Here is a 20,561-nt window from a genome sequence, read left to right on the forward strand (position 1 = left end):
CTGTCTAGAGGTGACCTAGCCCTATTCCATTATAAACAACCTCTGTCTAGAGGTGACCTAGCCCTATTCCATTATAAACAACCTCTGTCTAGAGGTGACCTAGCCCTATTCCATTATAAACAACCTCTGTCTATAGGTGACCTAGCCCTATTCCATTATAAACAACCTCTGTCTAGAGGTGACCTAGCCCTATTCCATTATAAACAACCTCTGTCTAGAGGTGACCTAGCCCTATTCCATTATAAACAACCTCTGTCTAGAGGTGAACTAGCCCTATTCCATTATAAACAACCTCTGTCTAGAGGTGACCTAGCCCTATTCCATTATAAACAACCTCTGTCTAGAGGTGAACTAGCCCTATTCCATTATAAACAACCTCTGTCTAGAGGTGACCTAGCCCTATTCCATTATAAACAACCTCTGTCTAGAGGTGAACTAGCCCTATTCCATTATAAACAACCTCTGTCTAGAGGTGACCTAGCCCTATTCCATTATAAACAACCTCTGTCTAGAGGTGACCTAGCCCTATTCCATTATAAACAACCTCTGTCTAGAGGTGACCTAGCCCTATTCCATTATAAACAACCTCTGTCTAGAGGTGACCTAGCCCTATTCCATTATAAACAACCTCTGTCTAGAGGTGACCTAGCCCTATTCCATTATAAACAACCTCTGTCTAGAGGTGACCTAGCCCTATTCCATTATAAACAACCTCTGTCTAGAGGTGACCTAGCCCTATTCCATTATAAACAACCTCTGTCTAGAGGTGACCTAGCCCTATTCCATTATAAACAACCTCTGTCTAGAGGTGACCTAGCCCTATTCCATTATAAACAACCTCTGTCTATAGGTGACCTAGCCCTATTCCATTATAAACAAAAGTTGAACTTAGAGAACTTAGAGTCTCTGTTACTTTTATTGTAAATGAATTAACTTTTCATTTTTATTGTAAATGATTAAAATCTTACTTTTATTAATTAAATTGTACTTTATCGTAAATTATTTAACTAACTTTTATTGTTAATTATTTAAATTTGAATTTATTGTAAATTACTTTAATGTTAAACTGTTATCATTTTCCAATGTACTTTTCTATGTATTGTATATACTGTTTACTTTCTATAAATGTGTTATTTTTTTCCAGTTTACTTTGCAATGTATATTCTTTTCAAACGTATTATTATTATTATCTATGATTGTGTATAATATTTTTTTTAGCGATTCTGAATGCAACCGACCAGCATGACGTTCACCTCTCTGTACCCTGCAATCGCGGAAATGTAACCATAGAAATATAATTACAAGAACAGTATTCCTGTTCATTCTCCCTTGTTCTAATGGGCTTTTTTCCCCCGAAATCTAGAAATCATATATCTATGAATGTTAAAGAGAAAAAAAAATCCACTTTTCCTCAGCTGTCCTCTGAATGTTTGGCAGGTGATATAACTAAGTATCATATTTTCTTAGCTGCTATCAATAAGACATTCATCTGCTATTTAAAAATATAGATATTTGCACTCCTGCATTTGCATGACTATGATGCACCAACATTTATAAGTCAGTTGCTTATAAATTAAAGTAAATTAAAGTAAAGAAGCTGTTAATTTATTGTATCAAATGAACACATATAGAGAACCAGAGTTGATATTATCATAATCATCCGAAAATAACCCCAATCAGTCAGTACATCCACGTATAGTCAAGAATACTTTTATTTTTTATTTTTTTTATACATATCACTGTTGCTATTGTCAGAATAAACTGTCCAACATATCAGTCCAACATTATTTGCTCAATAATAATTGATACAGTGCCTTCTAAAAGCATTCTGAAAGCATTCTGAAAGCCTTCTGAAAGCATTCTGAAAGCATTCTGAAAGCCTTCTGAAAGCATTCTAAAAGCATTCTGAAAGCATTCTGAAAGCGTTCTGAAAGCATTCTGAAAGCATTCTGAAAGCCTTCTGAAAGCATTCTGAAAGCATTCTGAAAGCATTCTGAAAGCCTTCTGAAAGCCTTCTGAAAGCATTCTGAAAGCCTTCTGAAAGCCTTCTGAAAGCATTCTGAAAGCATTCTGAAAGCCTTCTGAAAGCCTTCTGAAAGCATTCTGAAAGCATTCTGAAAGCATTCTGAAAGCAATAGACTTTTTCCCACATTCTGTTGTGTTACAGCATGAACTAAACATGGATCAAATGTAGATGTTGTGTCACTGATCTACACTCAATACCCCCATAATATTCTAAGTGGAATTATGTTTTTAGATTATTTTTTTTTACAAATTAAATTAAAAATGAAAAGCTGAAATGTCTTGAGTCAATAACTATTCAACCCCTTTGTAATGGCAAACCTAAATAAGTTCATGAGTAAACATTTGCTTAACAAGTCACCTAAGTTGCATGGACTCACTGTGTGCAATAATAGTGTTTAACATGATTGTTAAATGACTACCTCATCTCTATACCCCACACATACAATTATCTCTAATTTCCCTCAGTCCAGCAGAGAATTTCAAACATCAATTCAACCACAAAGACCAGGGAGGTTTTCCAATTCCTCGCAAAGAAGGGCACCTATTGGTATCTGGGTAAAACTATAAAAGCAGACATTGAATATCCCTTTGAGGATGGTGAAGTTATTAATTACACTTTGGATGGTGTATCAATACACCCAGTCACTACAAATATCCACGCTTCCTTCAGTTACCTGGAGAGGAAGGAAAACTGCTCAGCGATTTCACCATGAGGCCAATGGTGACTGTAAACAGTTACAGATTTAAAGGATGTGGATAAGAGAAAACTGAAGATGGATCAACAACATTGTAGTTAACTCCACAATACTGACCTAAAGGACTGAGTGAAAAGAAGGAAGCCTGTACAGAATAAAAGAGGCAGAATAGAGCTAAGCAGAGGCAAAATCTTAGAGGAAAACCTGGTTCAAGTCTGCTTTCCAACAGACAGTGGAGACAAATGCACTTTTCAGCAGGACAATAACCTAAAACACAAAGCCAAATATACACTGAAGTTGCTTACCAAGACAACATTGAATGTTCCTGAGTGGCCCAGTTATAATTTTGACTTAAATCTGCCTTAATATCTATGGCAACACTTGAAAATGGCTGTATAGCAATGATTAACAACCAACTTGAAAGAGCTCAAATAATTTAAGCATTTAAAAAATAAATAAAAAAATTGTACTATCCAGCTGTGCAAATCTCGTAGAGACTTACCCAGAAAGACTCACAGCTGTAATCACTCGTAGAGACTTACCCAGAAAGACTCACAGCTGTAATCACTCGTAGAGACTTACCCAGAAAGACTCACAGCTGTAATCACTCGTAGAGACTTACCCAGAAAGACTCACAGCTGTAATCACTCGTAGAGACTTACCCAGAAAGACTCACAGCTGTAATCACTCGTAGAGACTTACCCAGAAAGACTCACAGCTGTAATCACTCGTAGAGACTTACCCAGAAAGACTCACAGCTGTAATCACTCGTAGAGACTTACCCAGAAAGACTCACAGCTGTAATCACTCTTACCCAGTAGAGACTTACCCAGAAAGACTCACAGCTGTAATCACTCGTAGAGACTTACCCAGAAAGACTCACAGCTGTAATCACTCGTAGAGACTTACCCAGAAAGACTCACAGCTGTAATCACTCGTAGAGACTTACCCAGAAAGACTCACAGCTGTAATCACTCGTAGAGACTTACCCAGAAAGACTCACAGCTGTAATCACTCGTAGAGACTTACCCAGAAAGAGTCACAGCTGTAATCACTCGTAGAGACTTACCCAGAAAGACTCACAGCTGTAATCACTCGTAGAGACTTACCCAGAAAGACTCACAGCTGTAATCACTCGTAGAGACTTACCCAGAAAGACTCACAGCTGTAATCACTCGTAGAGACTTACCCAGAAAGACTCACAGCTGTAATCACTCGTAGAGACTTACCCAGAAAGACTCACAGCTGTAATCACTCGTAGAGACTTACCCAGAAAGACTCTGTAATCTCTGCCAAAGGTGATTCTAACATGTATTGACTGAGGGGTGTGAATACATATGTAAATGAGATATTTCTGTATTTCATTTTCAATACATTTGTGAAAATGTCTAGAAAACATGTTTTCACTTTGTCATTACTTTCTGAAGACTCTGTAAGTACAAGACACAGTCTCATCATACATTTACACATTTGATCATTATTTTGAGGATTGTTTTGTTTTGGGACTGATTGGCTGAGGTGATGGTCAAACATTTTTCCTTTGATGTGATTGGACTGAAAAACACCTTCCCTTCGATGTGGTTGGTCATTTGAAATCTATGCATGTCGTAACCATGACTACAGCATCCATCTTGAACAGTGTCCAAAGGAGATATTTATTATTAGTGTTTTTTAGTGTTGAGTCTGCATTAAATAGAGCTTACTTGTGTTAAGTCTATAAGTCAATGATTAGTGTCTTGGAAAAACATGTCACTATTCTGTCCTACAAAAAAAAAAAATCTTATTTCATCATGATTGATCATACATGATGTTTGTCAGTCAAGATAATGGATTGTTGATTGATTGTTTAATACCCTGATTGATGTACAAAGCTGATGTTTCTTCCCGAGACATTTTGTGAAGAAGAGCATTTTGTTGCATTGTGTTTTCATATGTCATCATAATGTTTATTAGTGTTTCTGGGACGGACACAACGAAACCTTCCTTGGTTGAAGCTTCAGGCCTAGATCCAATCAGACCAGGAGTTAACGGCCGATAGCCAACACCCGCATAGCCGATGTTTTGGAGGTGTCGCTGCCAACACCCGCATAGCCGATGTTTTGGAGGTGTCGCTGCCAACACCCGCATAGCCGATGTTTTGGAGGTGTCGCTGCCAACACCCGCATAGCCGATGTTTTGGAGGTGTCGCTGCCAACACCCGCATAGCCGATGTTTTGGAGGTGTCGCTGTAAACACCCGCATAGCCGATGTTTTGGAGGTGTCGCTGCCAACACCCGCATAGCCGATGTTTTGGAGGTGTCGCTGCCAACACCCGCATAGCCGATGTTTTGGAGGTGTCGATAGCTAGCCGATGTTTTGGAGGTGTCAACACCCGCATAGCCGATGTTTTGGAGGTGTCGCTGCCAACATCCGCATAGCCGATGTTTTGGAGGTGTCGATAGCCAACACCCGCATAGCCGATGTTTTGGAGGTGTCGCTGCCAACACCCGCATAGCCGATGTTTTGGAGGTGTCGCTGCCAACACCCGCATAGCCGATGTTTTGGAGGTGTCGCTGCCAACACCCGCATAGCCGATGTTTTGGAGGTGTCGCTGCCAACACCCGCATAGCCGATGTTTTGGAGGTGTCGCTGTAAACACCCGCATAGCCGATATTTTGGAGGTGCCGATAGCCAACACCCGCATAGCCGATGTTTTGGAGGTGTCGCTGCCAACACCCGCATAGCCGATGTTTTGGAGGTGCCGATAGCCAACACCCGCATAGCCGATGTTTTGGAGGTGTCGCTGTAAACACCCGCATAGCCGATGTTTTGGAGGTGCCGATAGCCAACACCCGCATAGCCGATGTTTTGGAGGTGTCGCTGTAAACACCCGCATAGCCGATGTTTTGGAGGTGTCGCTGTAAACACCCGCATAGCCGATGTTTTGGAGGTGTCGCTGCCAACACCCGCATAGCCAATGTTTTGGAGGTGTCGCTGCCAACACCCGCATAGCCAATGTTTTGGAGGTGTCGCTGTAAACACCCGCATAGCCGATGTTTTGGAGGTGTCGCTGCCAACACCCGCATAGCCAATGTTTTGGAGGTGTCGCTGTAAACACCCGCATAGCCGATGTTTTGGAGGTGTCGCTGTAAACACCCGCATAGCCAATGTTTTGGAGGTGTCGCTGTAAACACCCGCATAGCCAATGTTTTGGAGGTGTCGCTGCCAACACCCGCATAGCCAATGTTTTGGAGGTGTCGCTGCCAACACCCGCATAGCCGATGTTTTGGAGGTGTCGCTGCCAACACCCGCATAGCCGATGTTTTGGAGGTGTCGCTGTAAAGCTGAATTTGAGATGAATTTCCAACGATGCGGATTAAATAACGTCCTAAAACTGTCCATTGGAATCTGGGTGGAAATATTGTTTTTGTTGATATTATTTTAGAACTCACCTGGTTAAAAGATTATGAATAAAAATATATAAAAAACAAAGATCAAATAATCTGGTGGGTCACATGGAAAGCACATAAAACAAGATTTCAAGGGACAGTTTCCAGGACACAGATTAATAAAACTAGTCCTGGACTGAATACCAAGATCAATGGAGAATCTCCATAAAACTATGGATTAGGATTAGTCTTAATCTGTTTTAGTCTTAAACCCTGAAACGGCCCCTAAAGGTGTTTGATGAGGAAGCACAGTAAGACCATAGATTTACTATCTATACGATGTCATCCGTTTTTCTAACATGAGGTATGTCAATACTGAACACTGTTATCACTTCATCCCTATGGAAAAACATACCAGAATATGTACAAAGACAATGATCGTGTGATGTAACATAATCCGATTTGGATTATCACCCTTTTTCTGTAATAAATCATGGCTCTTTTAAATCAACTGCTTCTCAGGATGTTATTATGTGTTACTTCATATTCACACACCTCATTTTGCACTCTAGGTGCTTGGAATACAAAATCAACGAAGCAAATGAAAAGAATTGGCTCTGTGGCACTTGTTTTACAGAGTGAACTAGACTGGTGGTGAGTAGAAGACAGAAGTTACTGCTCTTATCATGTAGTCATTAATCATCTTTGTTTTAATAGAGTGAACTAGACTGGTGGTGAGTAGGAGACGAGAGTTACTGCTCTTATCATGTAGTCACTAATCATCTTTGTTTTAATAGAGTGAACTAGACTGGGAGTGAGTAGAAGACGAGAGTTACTGCTCTTATCATGTAGTCATTAATCATCTTTGTTTTAATAGAGTGAACTAGACTGGGAGTGAGTAGAAGACGGGAGTTACTGCTCTTATCATGTAGTCACTAATCATCTTTGTTTTAATAGAGTGAACTAGACTGGGAGTGAGTAGAAGACAGAAGTTACTGCTCTTATCACGTAGTCACTAATCATCTTTGTTTTAATAGAGTGAACTAGACTGGTGGTGAGTAGAAGACAGAAGTTACTGCTCTTATCATGTAGTCACTAATCATCTTTGTTTTAATAGAGTGAACTAGACTGGGAGTGAGTAGAAGACGGGAGTTACTGCTCTTATCATGTAGTCACTAATCATCTTTGTTTTAATAGAGTGAACTAGACTGGGAGTGAGTAGAAGACAGAAGTTACTGCTCTTATCATGTAGTCACTAATCATCTTTGTTTTAATAGAGTGAACTAGACTGGGAGTGAGTAGAAGACAGAAGTTACTGCTCTTATCATGTAGTCACTAATCATCTTTGTTTTAATAGAGTGAACTAGACTGGGAGTGAGTAGAAGACGGGAGTTACTGCTCTTATCACGTAGTCACTAATCATCTTTGTTTTAATAAGGTTAGGGAAAGGGTTAGCTAAAAGGATTACGGTTATGAGAAGGGTTAGCTAAAAGGATTACGGTTATGAGAAGGGTTAGCTAAAAGGATTACGGTTAGGGGAAGGGTTAGCTAACAGGGTAAGGGTTATAAGAAGGGTTAGTTAACAGGGTTAGGGTTATGAGAAGGGTTAGCTAACAGGGTTAGGGTTATGAGAAGGGTTAGCTAACAGGGCTAGGGTTATGAGAAGGGTTAGCTCAAATCAAATCAATTTATATAGCCCTTCGTACATCAGCTGATATCTCAAAGTGCTGTACAGAAACCCAGCCTAAAACCCCAAACAGCAAACAATGCAGGTGTAGAAGCACGCATGCTATGTAGTTGCAAAGTAGCAAGTTGTCTGTGATGAGGTTTGCTAGATGCTGGCATTATCTGCCTACCCATCCACCACGACTAGCCACCCTATATTCATTTTTGCATTAAATAACCATCTGTACGTTTACTATGTTGGTTCTAGTCTATGAGACGGGGCTGGATATACTGACCACAAGTTAGACCCACTGCAGTAAATACATGGCACACCATGTAGCACGTCTGCCAAGCAGACTTTCCTTCCCAGGTCATTCAGTAATGACTTCATTATTAACGTTGTGTTTCTCACTGAAGCTGTACATATAATCAATGGTTGTCTAAATGGCCTTAGTGTGATTGTAAAGTACCACATGCATTGGGCCATATTAAATGGCAGTTCTAGTTGAATGCATCCATCCATCAGTATGTGTTGGACTATTTATTTTACTAGGCAAGTCAGTTAAGAACAAATTCTTATTTCCAATGACGGCCTAGGAACAGTGGGTCAGGGCCAAAACGACAGCTCGGGGATTTGAACTTGCAACCTTCCGGTTACTAGCCCAACATTCTAACCACTAGGCTACCCTGCTGCCCATGTGTTGACAGGGAATTTGATGACACAAATGCCCTGTTTATACCTGCCTAACACGCCGTGTCCTTCCTCCTGATCCTGTCCGTTTACACTTATAAGATCTGATTGAAATCGGATCACAATGCGTCTTTTCATCATCTACACCTGTCTATAAAGGTGGGCACAATCAGAATGTGGACATAGAACCAGGTTTAAACGGGGTTAGGGAGTACTGGAAGTCCTGGAACCACAGTGTGTCCACTTTCCCTGTTATCAGACGGCAGCCAATTATCCTGCTATCTCTGATCTCATCCTGTCGATGAATGTCTCTCCCAAGGTGGCTGTGCTGCACTGCAGACCAACGAGATACAATGAGTGGACAAAACATTAGGAACATTCCATAACAGACTGACCAGGTGAATCCAGGTGAAAGCTATGATCCCTTATTGATGTCACCTGTTCAATCCACTTCAATCAGTGTAGATGAAGGGGAGGAGACGGGTTAAAGAAAGATTTATTATCCTTGAGACATGGATTGTGTATGTGTGCCATTCAGAGGGTGAATGGGGCAAGACAAAATATTTAAGTGCCTTTGAACAGGGTATGGTAGTAGGTGCCAGGCCCACCGGTTTGAGTCAAGAACTGAAACCCTCCTGGGTATTTCATGCTCAATAGTTTCCTGTGTGTATCAAGAATGGTCCACCACCTAAAGGACATCCAGCCAACTTGACACAACTGTGGGAAGCATTGGAGTCCACAAGGGCCAGCATCCCTGTGGAAGGCTTTCGACACCTTGTAGAGTCAACAAGGGCCAGCATCCCTGTGGAAGGCGTTCGACACCTTGTAGAGTCAACATGGACCAGCATCCCTGTAGAAGGTTTTCGACACCTTGTAGAGTCAACATGGACCAGCATCCCTGTAGAAGGCTTTCGACACCTTGTAGAGTCCACATGGACCAGCATCCCCGTAGAAGGCTTTCGACACCTTGTAGAGTCAACATGGACCAGCATCCCCGTAGAAGGCTTTCGACACCTTGTAGAGTCCACATGGGCCAGCATCCCTGTAGAAGGCTTTCAACACCTTGTAGAGTCCACATGGGCCAGCATCCCTGTAGAAGGCTTTTAACACCTTGTAGAGTCCACATGGGCCAGCATCCCTGTAGAAGGCTTTCAACACCTTGTAGAGTCAACATGGACCAGCATCCCTGTGGAAGGCTTTCAACACCTTGTAGAGTCAACATGGACCAGCATCCCTGTAGAAGGCTTTCAACACCTTGTAGAGTCAACATGGACCAGCATCCCTGTGGAAGGCTTTCAACACCTTGTAGAGTCAACATGGACCAGCATCCCTGTAGAAGGCTTTCAACACCTTGTAGATTAAACATGGGCCAGCATCCCTGTAGAAGGCTTTCAACACCTTGTAGAGTCAACATGGACCAGCATCCCTGTAGAAGGCTTTCAACACCTTGTAGAGTCAACATGGACCAGCATCCCTGTAGAAGGCTTTCAACACCTTGTAGAGTCAACATGGACCAGCATCCCTGTAGAAGGCTTTCAACACCTTGTAGAGTAAACATGGGCCAGCATCTCTGTAGAATGCTTTCAACACCTTGTAGAGTCAACATGGACCAGCATCCCTGTAGAAGGCTTTCAACACCTTGTAGAGTAAACATGGGCCAGCATCTCTGTAGAATGCTTTCAACACCTTGTAGAGTCAACATGGACCAGCATCCCTGTAGAAGGCTTTCAACACCTTGTAGAGTCAACATGGACCAGCATCCCTGTAGAAGGCTTTCAACACCTTGTAGAGTCAACATGGACCAGCATCCCTGTAGAAGGCTTTCAACACCTTGTAGAGTCAACATGGGCCAGCATCCCTGTAGAAGGTTTTCGACACCTTGTAGAGTCAACATGGACCAGCATCCCTGTAGAAGGCTTTCAACACCTTGTAGAGTCAACATGGACCAGCATCCCTGTAGAAGGCTTTCAACACCTTGTAGAGTCAACATGGACCAGCATCCCTGTAGAGGGCTTTCAACACCTTGTAGAGTCCCAAGCCCTGACAAGTTGAGGCGGTTCACAGGGCAGAAAAAGGCGTGTGCAACTCAATATTAGGAAGGTGTTCCAAATGTTTTGTGCATTTAGTGTATCATACTAGACAACACATCTCATCTAAAAAACACTGACCCCTAGTGGTCTGATAATTGACTTTGATCTCATGCTCTTTTTATACATTTCTAAATTACCATATTATTTCCACAGCTTAGTCTTCCAAATTAACATATTATTTCCACAGCTTAGTCTTCTAAATTAACATATTATTTCCACAGCTTAGTCTTCTAAATTAACATATTATTTCCACAGCTTAGTCTTCCAAATTTACATATTATTTCCACAGCTTAGTCTTCCAAATTTACATATTATTTCCACAGCTTAGTCTTCTAAATTAACATATTATTTCCACAGCTTAGTCTTCTAAATTAACATATTATTTCCACAGCTTAGTCTTCCAAATTAACATATTATTTCCACAGCTTAGTCTTCCAAATTAACATATTATTTCCACAGCTTAGTCTTCTAAATTAACATATTATTTCCACAGCTTAGTCTTCCAAATTAACATATTATTTCCACAGCTTAGTCTTCCAAATTAACATATTATTTCCACAGCTTAGTCTTCTAAATTAACATATTATTTCCACAGCTTAGTCTTCTGAATTAACATATTATTTCCACAGCTTAGTCTTCTGAATGAACATGTCCTTTCCACAGCTTAGTCTTCTAAATTAACATATTATTTCCACAGCTTAGTCTTCTAAATTAACATATTATTTCCACAGCTTAGTCTTCCAAATTAACATATTATTTCCACAGCTTAGTCTTCTAAATTAACATATTATTTCCACAGCTTAGTCTTCTAAATTAACATATTATTTCCACAGCTTAGTCTTCCAAATTAACATATTATTTCCACAGCTTAGTCTTCCAAATTTACATATTATTTCCACAGCTTAGTCTTCTAAATTAACATATTATTTCCACAGCTTAGTCTTCTGAATGAACATGTCCTTTCCACAGCTTAGTCTTCCAAATTAACATATTATTTGCACAGCTTAGTCTTCTAAACTAACATATTATTTCCACAGCTTATCAGTGTGCTCCCAAGATGTTCCCTTCGTTGATGATGCTAAAGGTTATGCATTATGTTTGAACCAAATGATTATGTGTTACAGGCAGAGGTCAGGCAGAGGTCAGTAATTCAGATAGGTGGGGCAAAGTTACAGGATGGCAGGCAGGTTCAGGGTCAGGTCAGGCAGAGGTCAGTAATTCAGATAGGTGGGGCAAAGTTACAGGATGGCAGGCAGGTTCAGGGTCAGGTCAGGCAGAGGTCAGTAATTCAGATAGGTGGGGCGAAGGTACAGGATGGCAGGCGGGCTCAAGACAAATAGGAATGGTCAAAACCGGGAAACTAGACAACAGGAACTATAGCAAAGCCAGAGGCAAAGGGAAAAACCACTGGTAGGTCTGACGAACATAACGAACTGGCAACAGACAACACAGGTATAAATACACAGGGGATAATGGGTGACACCTGGAGGGGGGTGGAGACAATTACAAAGACAGGTGAAACAGATTAGGGTGTGACAACACCGGCCAACTCTAACGACGATGGGCCAATTGTGCTCCGCCCTATGGAACTCCAAATCACAGCCGGTTGTGATACAGCCTGGATTCAAACCAGGGAGTCTGTAGTGACGCCTTTAGCACTGAGATGCAGTGTTTTAGACCTCTGAACCAGGGTCTGTAGTGACGCCTCTAGCACTGAGATGCAGTGTTTTAGACTGCTGAACCAGGGTCTGTAGTGACGCCTCTAGCACTGAGATGCAGTGTTTTAGACCTCTGAACCAGGGTCTGTAGTGATGCCTCTAGCACTGAGGTGCAGTGCCTTTAGACCTCTGAACCAGGGTCTGTAGTGACGCCTCTAGCACTGAGATGCAGTGCCTTTAGACCTCTGAACCAGGGTCTGTAGTGACGCCTCTAGCACTGAGATGCAGTGCCTTTAGACCTCTGAACCAGGGTCTGTAGTGACGCCTCTAGCACTGAGATGCAGTGCCTTTAGACCTCTGAACCAGGGTCTGTAGTGACGCCTCTAGCACTGAGATGCAGTGTTTTAGACCGCTGACCCAGGGTCTGTAGTGACGCCTCTAGCACTGAGATGTAGTGTTTTAGACCGCTACACCACTCGGGAGCCCAGATCTATACGATGCATAGATCTGCCACTGCCAGTATCACTGTCTCCTCTCACAGAGGGTCACAACCACAAGAGCAACGGTTTTTATCATCATTTTATTTTTTCAAAAATATCTTGATGGTACTATCATGATCAGTAAACTTCAAGAACATCAAAACATTTCCCATCAAATACAATCTTGTATCTTAATGCTCATGTTGTTTTTTTAATACACACAAAAGCAAACCTGCATACATACATACATACATACATACATACAGTACATACATACATACATACATACATACATACATACATACATACATACATACATACATACAGTACATACATACATATATACATATATACATACATACATACATACATACATACATACATACATACATACATACATACATACATATATACATATATACATACATACATACATACATACATACATACATACATACATACATACATACATACATACATACATACATACATACATACATACATACATACATATATACATATATACATACATACATACATACATACATATATACATACATACATACATACAATACATACATACATACATACAATACATACATACATACATACAGTACATACAGTACATACAGTACATACAGTACATACATACATACATACATACATACATACAATACATACATACATACATACATACATACATACATACATACATTTTCTAAATCGACATTTACATATTATTTTGTTTTTAATGGATACAAACAGTAAAACTACTACACGATTGCTCTTTGAAAATCCTTATTATTTTAATGTATTACATCTTAGCTTGGGGTATATCCTAACTTGGGACTCATGTCGAATTTTCACTTGGCCATGCATTGACGTCAATGGGAGAGTCAGTGAAAGATAGACTTAAGTAGAAGTTAGAATTCATCCCTTAAAGTTTGGCTATTATTGTTCTTCTGTGTTCTTTTATTTATTTTTTAGATCCAGCATCAAAAGGTCAAAGGTACAGGAAGATAGCAAGCAATAACACCGAACAATTCATTATTGGGACAAAAAAGATAATTCTGTAACTGTTGACATTTTGGAGGAAGAAGGAGGAAGAGGAGGACCGAAGACAAGAAGAACTGAATTCCTCCACAGTAAACAGTCACCATCCGACCCCCTCCAGCTGGAGAACCAGAGCCAATGTCTTTCTGTCTGTTTCTTTCTTTGTGCAGTCAGACACACAGCACTGACAGATCTTAGTTCTTAGTCCCTGGGGAACGTCTCCTGTCCAGTCAGAACAGAGAAGCATCTCTTTTTCATAGAAGAAACAAGACTTAAGAGGAATGAGAGTCACTGGAAATTCTGGCAGACACTGAATGTCACACACAAACTCCTGTATTCAACTCAGATAGTAGTTGATTTCTATGGGGTCACACACAGCCGTTCTCATGTCGGGGCTTGCGTTGCAGCCTCTCTACCATAGTGTGAGGGACGGGGGGGTATAGGGAAGGAGCCAGGGTGCACAGGAAGCCGGCCAATAGGGTGAGACCTAGGCCCCCCCATGCGCAGAACATGGACCAACCGTATCCGTGACTGATGTCCTCTGGTATCCCATACATGTAGCGAGGATAACGGGACAGTTGGAAGTTGATCCCTGATACACATGTACACAGAGAGATGATACAGCACGTTCCTGATGGGACAGAGAGAGAAGAGGGTGAGAGAGATCAAGAGAGACAGAGAGAGAGAGAGAAAGAGACAGAGAGAGGGTGAGAGAGACAGAGAGGGTGAGAGAGAGGGTGAGAGAAACAGAGAGAGGGTGAGAGAGAGAGAGACGGAGAGAGTGAGAGAGAGAGGGTGAGAGAGACAGAGAGAGGTGAGAGAGACAGAGAGAGGGTGAGAGAGAGGAGGAGAGACAGAGAGGGTGAGAGAGAGAAGGAGAGACAGAGAGAGGGTGAGAGAGGAGGAGAGACAGAGAGAGGGTGAGAGAGAGGAAGAGATACAGAGAGAGAGACAGAGAGAGGGTGAGAGAGAGAGACAGAGAGAGGGTGAGAGAGGAAGAGAGACAGAGAGAGGGAGAGAGAGAGAGAGAGAGAGAGAGAGAGAGAGAGAGAGAGAGAGAGAGAGAGAGAGAGAAGGTGAGAGACAGAGAGAGGGAGAGAGACAGAGAGAGGATGAGAGAGAGGGAGAGAGACAGAGAGAGGAAGAGAGACAGAGAGAGGGAGAGAGAGACAGAGAGAGGGTGAGAGAGAGGAAGAGAGACAGAGAGAGGGAGAGAGAGAGACAGAGAGAGGGAGAGAGAGAGTATATACAAGACTGTTTCATGAATGTATCAATGGTATTACAAGACCGTTTCAAGGTTTTTACTGCTAACCTACAAAGCATTACATGGGCTTGCTCCTACCCATCTCTCTGATTTGGTCCTGCCGTACATACCTACACGTACGCTACGGTCACAAGACGCAGGCCTCCTAATTGTCCCTAGAATTTCTAAGCAAACAGCTGGAGGCAGGGCTACCTCCTATAGAGTTCCATTTTTATGGAATGGTCTGCATACCCATGTGAGAGACGCAGACTCGGTCTCAACCTTTAAGTCTATATTGAAAACTCATCTTTTCAGTAGGTCCTATGATTGAGTGCAGTCTGGCCCAGGAGTGTGAAGGTGAACGGAAAGGCTCTGGAGCAACAAACCACCCTTACTGTCTCTGCCTGGCCGGTTCCCCTCTTTCCACTGGGATTCTCTGCCTCTAACTCTATTACAGGGGCTGAGGACCTGACTTACTGGTGCTCATTCATGCCGTCCCTAGGAGGGGTGTGTCACTTGAGTGGGTTGAGTCACTGACGTGATCTTCCTGTCTGGGTTGGCGCCCCCCCTTGGGTTGTGCCGTGGCGGAGATCTTTGTGGGCTATACTCGGCCTTGTCTCAGGATGGTAAGTTGGTGGTTGAAGATATCCCTCTAGTGGTGTGGGGGCTGTGCTTTGGCAAAGTGGGTGGGGTTATATCCTTCCTGTTTGGCCCTGTCTGGGGGTATCATCGGATGGGGCCACAGTGTCTCCTGACCCCTCCTGTCTCAGCCTCCAGTATTTATGCTGCAGTAGTTTATGTGTCGGGGGGCTAGGGTCAGTTTGTTATATCTGGAGTACTTCTCCTGGCCTATCCGGTGTCCTGTGTGAATTTAAGTATGCTCTCTGTAATTCTCTCTTTCTTTCTCTCTCTCGGGGGACCCGGGACCATGCCTCAGGACTACCTGGCATGATGACTCCTTGCTGTCCCCAGTCCACCTGGCCGTGCTGCTGCTCCAGTTTCAACTGTTCTGCCTGCGGCTATGGAACCCTGACCTGTTCACTGGACGTGCTACCTGTCCCAGACCTGCTGTTTTCAACTCTCTAGAGACAGCAGGAGAGGTAGAGATATTCTTAATGATCGGCAATGAAAAGCCAACTGACATTTACTCCTGAGGTGCTGACTTGCTGCACCCTCGACAACTACTGTGATTATTATTATTTGACCATGCTGGTCATTTATGAACATTTGAACATCTTGGCCATGTTCTGTTATAATCTCCACCCGGCACAGCCAGAAGAGGACTGGCCACCCCTCATAGCCTGGTTCCTCTCTAGGTTCCTTCCTAGGTTTTGGCCTTTCTAGGGAGTTTTTCCTAGCCACCGTGCTGCTACACCTGCATTGCTTGCTGTTTGGGGTTTTAGGCTGGGCTTCTGTACAGCACTTTGAGATATCAGCTGATGTAAGAAGGGCTATAGAAATAAATTTGATTTGATATTAGAGTGACTTCTGAATTCCAAATCGAACCCTAGTCCCTACTCCCTAACCACTCTTGCAGATCTGAGAGGATTTGATAGGTGGAAGCAATATGGTGACATTCCCACCAAGCCAATCAGAGGGCAGGGCAGGTAGCCTAGCCTATCCTAGCATTTAGAGCGTTGGGCAAGTAACCAAAATGTTGCTAGTTCAAATACCTGAGCAGACAACGTGAAAAGTCTGTCGATGTGCCCTTGAGCAAGGCACTTAACCCTAATTTGCTCCAGGGGTGCCGTACTACTATGGCTGACCCTGTAAAACAACACATTTAACTGCACCTATCTGATGTGAGTATAGGGGCTAAAACAGAGGTAGATTCAGAATATGTCTGCCCAGTAGGACAATGCCTTACTCTCCATAACAAACACTGTACCCCCCCCCCCCCCAGTGGTACTTTATGGTATTGCTATGTATTCTGAAAACATCATTTGTCATTCACCTCCTATGAGGAAGAGCAGTCCATAGTGTGCGCGTGTTCTCTCAGAACTTACCTCCCATGAGAAACAGGAGTCCAGCTACGTACTGCATCAGGTCATGCTGCTGACAGCAGCCCAGAGCTCCGATCACCCAGCCGAACAGGATGATGGACACCGCCATGCCGATGAAGCTGGCTGTCATTCTCTGCAGGTCTACACAAAGGGAGAGAGGAATTTGGGATGAAGAAATCAAGACGTTGACATAGTATTAAAATAATTTATTTTGCTCTGGTGGTGGCAATTTAGTTTCGACTGAAGGGTTGGAATTACACATTGACTGTTGAGGGTGCTCATTGTCTCTTGGGAGTAATTGATGTCAATAATCTTTGACAATTGTGGGAGGGCCCACATTGATATTTCAATTCTAATGGATGGGGGAAGGGCTGATTTGGATAACACATTATTTGGATAGTCCATCTGTAGATGCTCTACAGAATAGCAGTAAAATTTAAAATAACTATCTACTAACCCTAACCCTTACCATATTCTAAACCCAACCCTAACCTTAGTTAGCAGTTGCTTATAAACAGATAGTATGACTATCTACTAACCCTAACCCATACCCATATTCTAAACCCAACCCTAACCTTAGTAAGCAGTTGCTTATAAACAGATGGCTATCCGGACTATCAACAAACTCTGTAAATAAAGTGTGACCCAGGTGTGTTCTGGGTGTTTCCCTGCCACCCTTTAACCCCACTGTGTTTCCAACCAACCCAGGTGTGTTCTGGGTGTTTCCCTGCCACCCTTTAACCCCACTGTGTTTCCAACCAACCCAGGTGTGTTCTGGGTGTTTCCCTGCCACCCTTTAACCCCACTGTGTTTCCAACCAACCCAGGTGTGTTCTGGGTGTTTCCCTGCCACCCTTTAACCCCACTGTGTTTCCAACCAACCCAGGTGTGTTCTGGGGGTTTCCCTGCCACCCTTTAACCCCACTGTGTTTCCAACCAACCCAGGTGTGTTCTGGGTGTTTCCCTGCCACTCTTTAACCCCACTGTGTTTCCAACCAACCCAGGTGTGTTCTGGGGGTTTCCCTGCCACCCTTTAACCCCACTGTGTTTCCAACCAACCCAGGTGTGTTCTGGGTGTTTCCCTGCCACCCTTTAACCCCACTGTGTTTCCAACCAACCCAGGTGTGTTCTGGGTGTTTCCCTGCCACCCTTTAACCCCACTGTGTTTCCAACCAACCCAGGTGTGTTCTGGGGTTTCCCTGCCACCCTTTAACCCCACTGTGTTTCCAACCAACCCAGGTGTGTTCTGGGTGTTTCCCTGCCACCCTTTAACCCCACTGTGTTTCCAACCAACCCAGGTGTGTTCTGGGGGTTTCCCTGCCACCCTTTAACCCCACTGTGTTTCCAACCAACCCAGGTGTGTTCTGGGTGTTTCCCTGCCACCCTTTAACCCCACTGTGTTTCCAACCAACCCAGGTGTGTTCTGGGTGTTTCCCTGCCACCCTTTAACCCCACTGTGTTTCCAACCAACCAGGCGCCATTTTGTAAGCACTTTCTAATTCCCCCAGACCTAGATTGAAAAAGGGGTTATGATGGTAACTTACGGAGTGCATGCCACTCATCCTGACCAATAGTCTTGGTTATATTGATGCTCAGATGTCTGGGGAGGGCTAAAGAAGAGTAGTAGTATTTGATTGGGGTGCAGCGTTGAACCAAACCTGCAGAGAAGGAACAGAAACAACAACATGTAGTTTCAATGTGTCTCTTGGAAAATAGATGTTTTTTAAATCTCAATGTGACTCCCTGTTTAAATAAAGGTTCAATTAAAAATGGAGAGGCCATATTGAAATGACACATTTTTTGGCATATGTAGCCTACCTGATTATTTTATTTGAATGACTAGCAGCATGAACCATAGTTTCACCACATATACTCACATACAGTGTCAGTGTTAATATGCAGTGTTTTTACATTGGTCTTAGTTTCAGCTCTGTAGCCTATAGGTTTTAATCCATAAATACCAAACAGACAAGTGGGGCCTATTCTAGTACAATATGACCCCATGAACACACTGACACAATGTTGAGATGACACAAATAAATCAAACGTCAACATTTGTGTCACATTGGTGTGTTTGGGGGCCTAGTGGTTAGAACCGAGAGGTTGGTTGCTGGTTCGAATCCCCGAGCTGACAAGGTAAAAAGCTGTTGTTCTGAACAAGGCAGTTACAACACTGTTCCCCGGTAGGCCGTCATTGTAAATAATAATTTGTACTTAACTGACTTGCCTAGTTAAAAATAAATGAAAGTCACTGTTTTATGAAATGATGGCTGAAATGCCGTGCTGTTGTTGTTGCTGCGTAGGCCTTGAATGTGGGCGGACCGCTAACCGCTAGATCAGCACCTCGGATAGCACCTCATGCAGAGCTCAAATTCCGATGGTGATTCGCTCTATTCACCACATCAATGAGCATGAATACGCCTTGTAAACAGACTACAATGCCACTGACATTATATATAAACAATATATTGTGTGTGACGTGATCAAATGATGACACCTTTAAAGATAAGATCCTCTGTCTCCAGGTCGAATCCCTCTCGATGGCATTTCCTCCACAGCCCGGAGATGGTGGAGTTGTACTGCCGACTGCAGAGGGACTCCATGGCCGGGGCAGGGGGCAAGAAGTGCCGCTTAGCCCGCAGGAGAACTCCCCCACTCGACCCCTTCCTCTCCACGTTATTCTCTTTCGGTAACATACGTAGTGGGAGATTCTGGTTGGAGATATAGATGAATCCAGGGTCGTTTCTTTTGTTGGAATAATTCTTACAACGTTCCTTGTGCCTCCTCGCATCCGTCTCGTACCAATTGTCAGTACATATTGCGACTGCTATGAGCCCCAAGGCGCAAAAAGACAAAAACAGTCCCGCCACCGTCAATATCCTCATAGCAGACATGATGTTCCACGACGCGCCGTTTAGAAGAGATGCCTCCTGTTCTACGCCGGGAGGGTTCCAGCCGCCTGGATAATTCCTTCCCCTGGACGGCAATCAATGGTTCGTGAGGAGGGATGTCGTCGCTCTCTGCCGCAGCATCAAGATTATAATACTGTGATGACCGTATAACGATATAATCCTAGGCCATTATTGACAACAGATCACAAATACTATCGTTAATTGTCCCAGCACGACCAAATACCAGTAAACATTACGTTATATAAAATTGTTTTTTTTTAAAAGCATTCGGTGATTTATATCAGGACGGGCCTGTATTTTGGTTCATTTCTCTCTTGCTGTGGGTCTGTCCAATATTGCTCGAGGGATTTATTAGCGAGTCCACTAGTCGATGCCAGCAGGTGGAGACAGAGCAAACATTTGATAATGCATGGGCCAACACAATATAATTGTATGTTCACTGTTCATATAGTCAAATAAATAAAGTACGAGATAGAGTTTACAGTACATTTAACAGAATAGTGTTAGGACTGATACCTAAACAACTCAGCACATTGCCACCCTTCAGACAGCTATGTATGTTTCTCTCTACCTTTCAGGTAGCCATGTTTGTTTCTCTCTACCCTTCAGGTAGCCATGTTTGTTTCTCTCCACCCTTCAGGTAGCCATGTTTGTTTCTCTCCACCCTTCAGGTAGCCATG

General features: G+C 42.9%; 1 protein-coding gene across 1 annotated transcript; it reads right to left on the minus strand.

Moving 5' to 3' along the window:
• Positions 1-13,291: 13,291 nt before the first annotated feature.
• LOC115144674 (transmembrane protein 178B-like) lies at positions 13,292-20,561 on the minus strand. Its single transcript, XM_029685680.2, has 4 exons — positions 19,467-20,561; positions 18,514-18,627; positions 16,974-17,111; positions 13,292-14,355 (listed from the first exon to the last, which is right to left on the minus strand). The coding sequence occupies exons 1-4, from the start codon at positions 19,861-19,863 to the stop codon at positions 14,093-14,095; spliced, it is 912 nt and encodes a 303-aa protein (XP_029541540.1). The 5' UTR covers positions 19,864-20,561; the 3' UTR covers positions 13,292-14,092.

This window comes from Oncorhynchus nerka, linkage group LG17 (genome assembly GCF_034236695.1).
Source record: "Oncorhynchus nerka isolate Pitt River linkage group LG17, Oner_Uvic_2.0, whole genome shotgun sequence".
Classification (NCBI taxonomy): Eukaryota; Metazoa; Chordata; class Actinopteri; order Salmoniformes; family Salmonidae; genus Oncorhynchus; species Oncorhynchus nerka.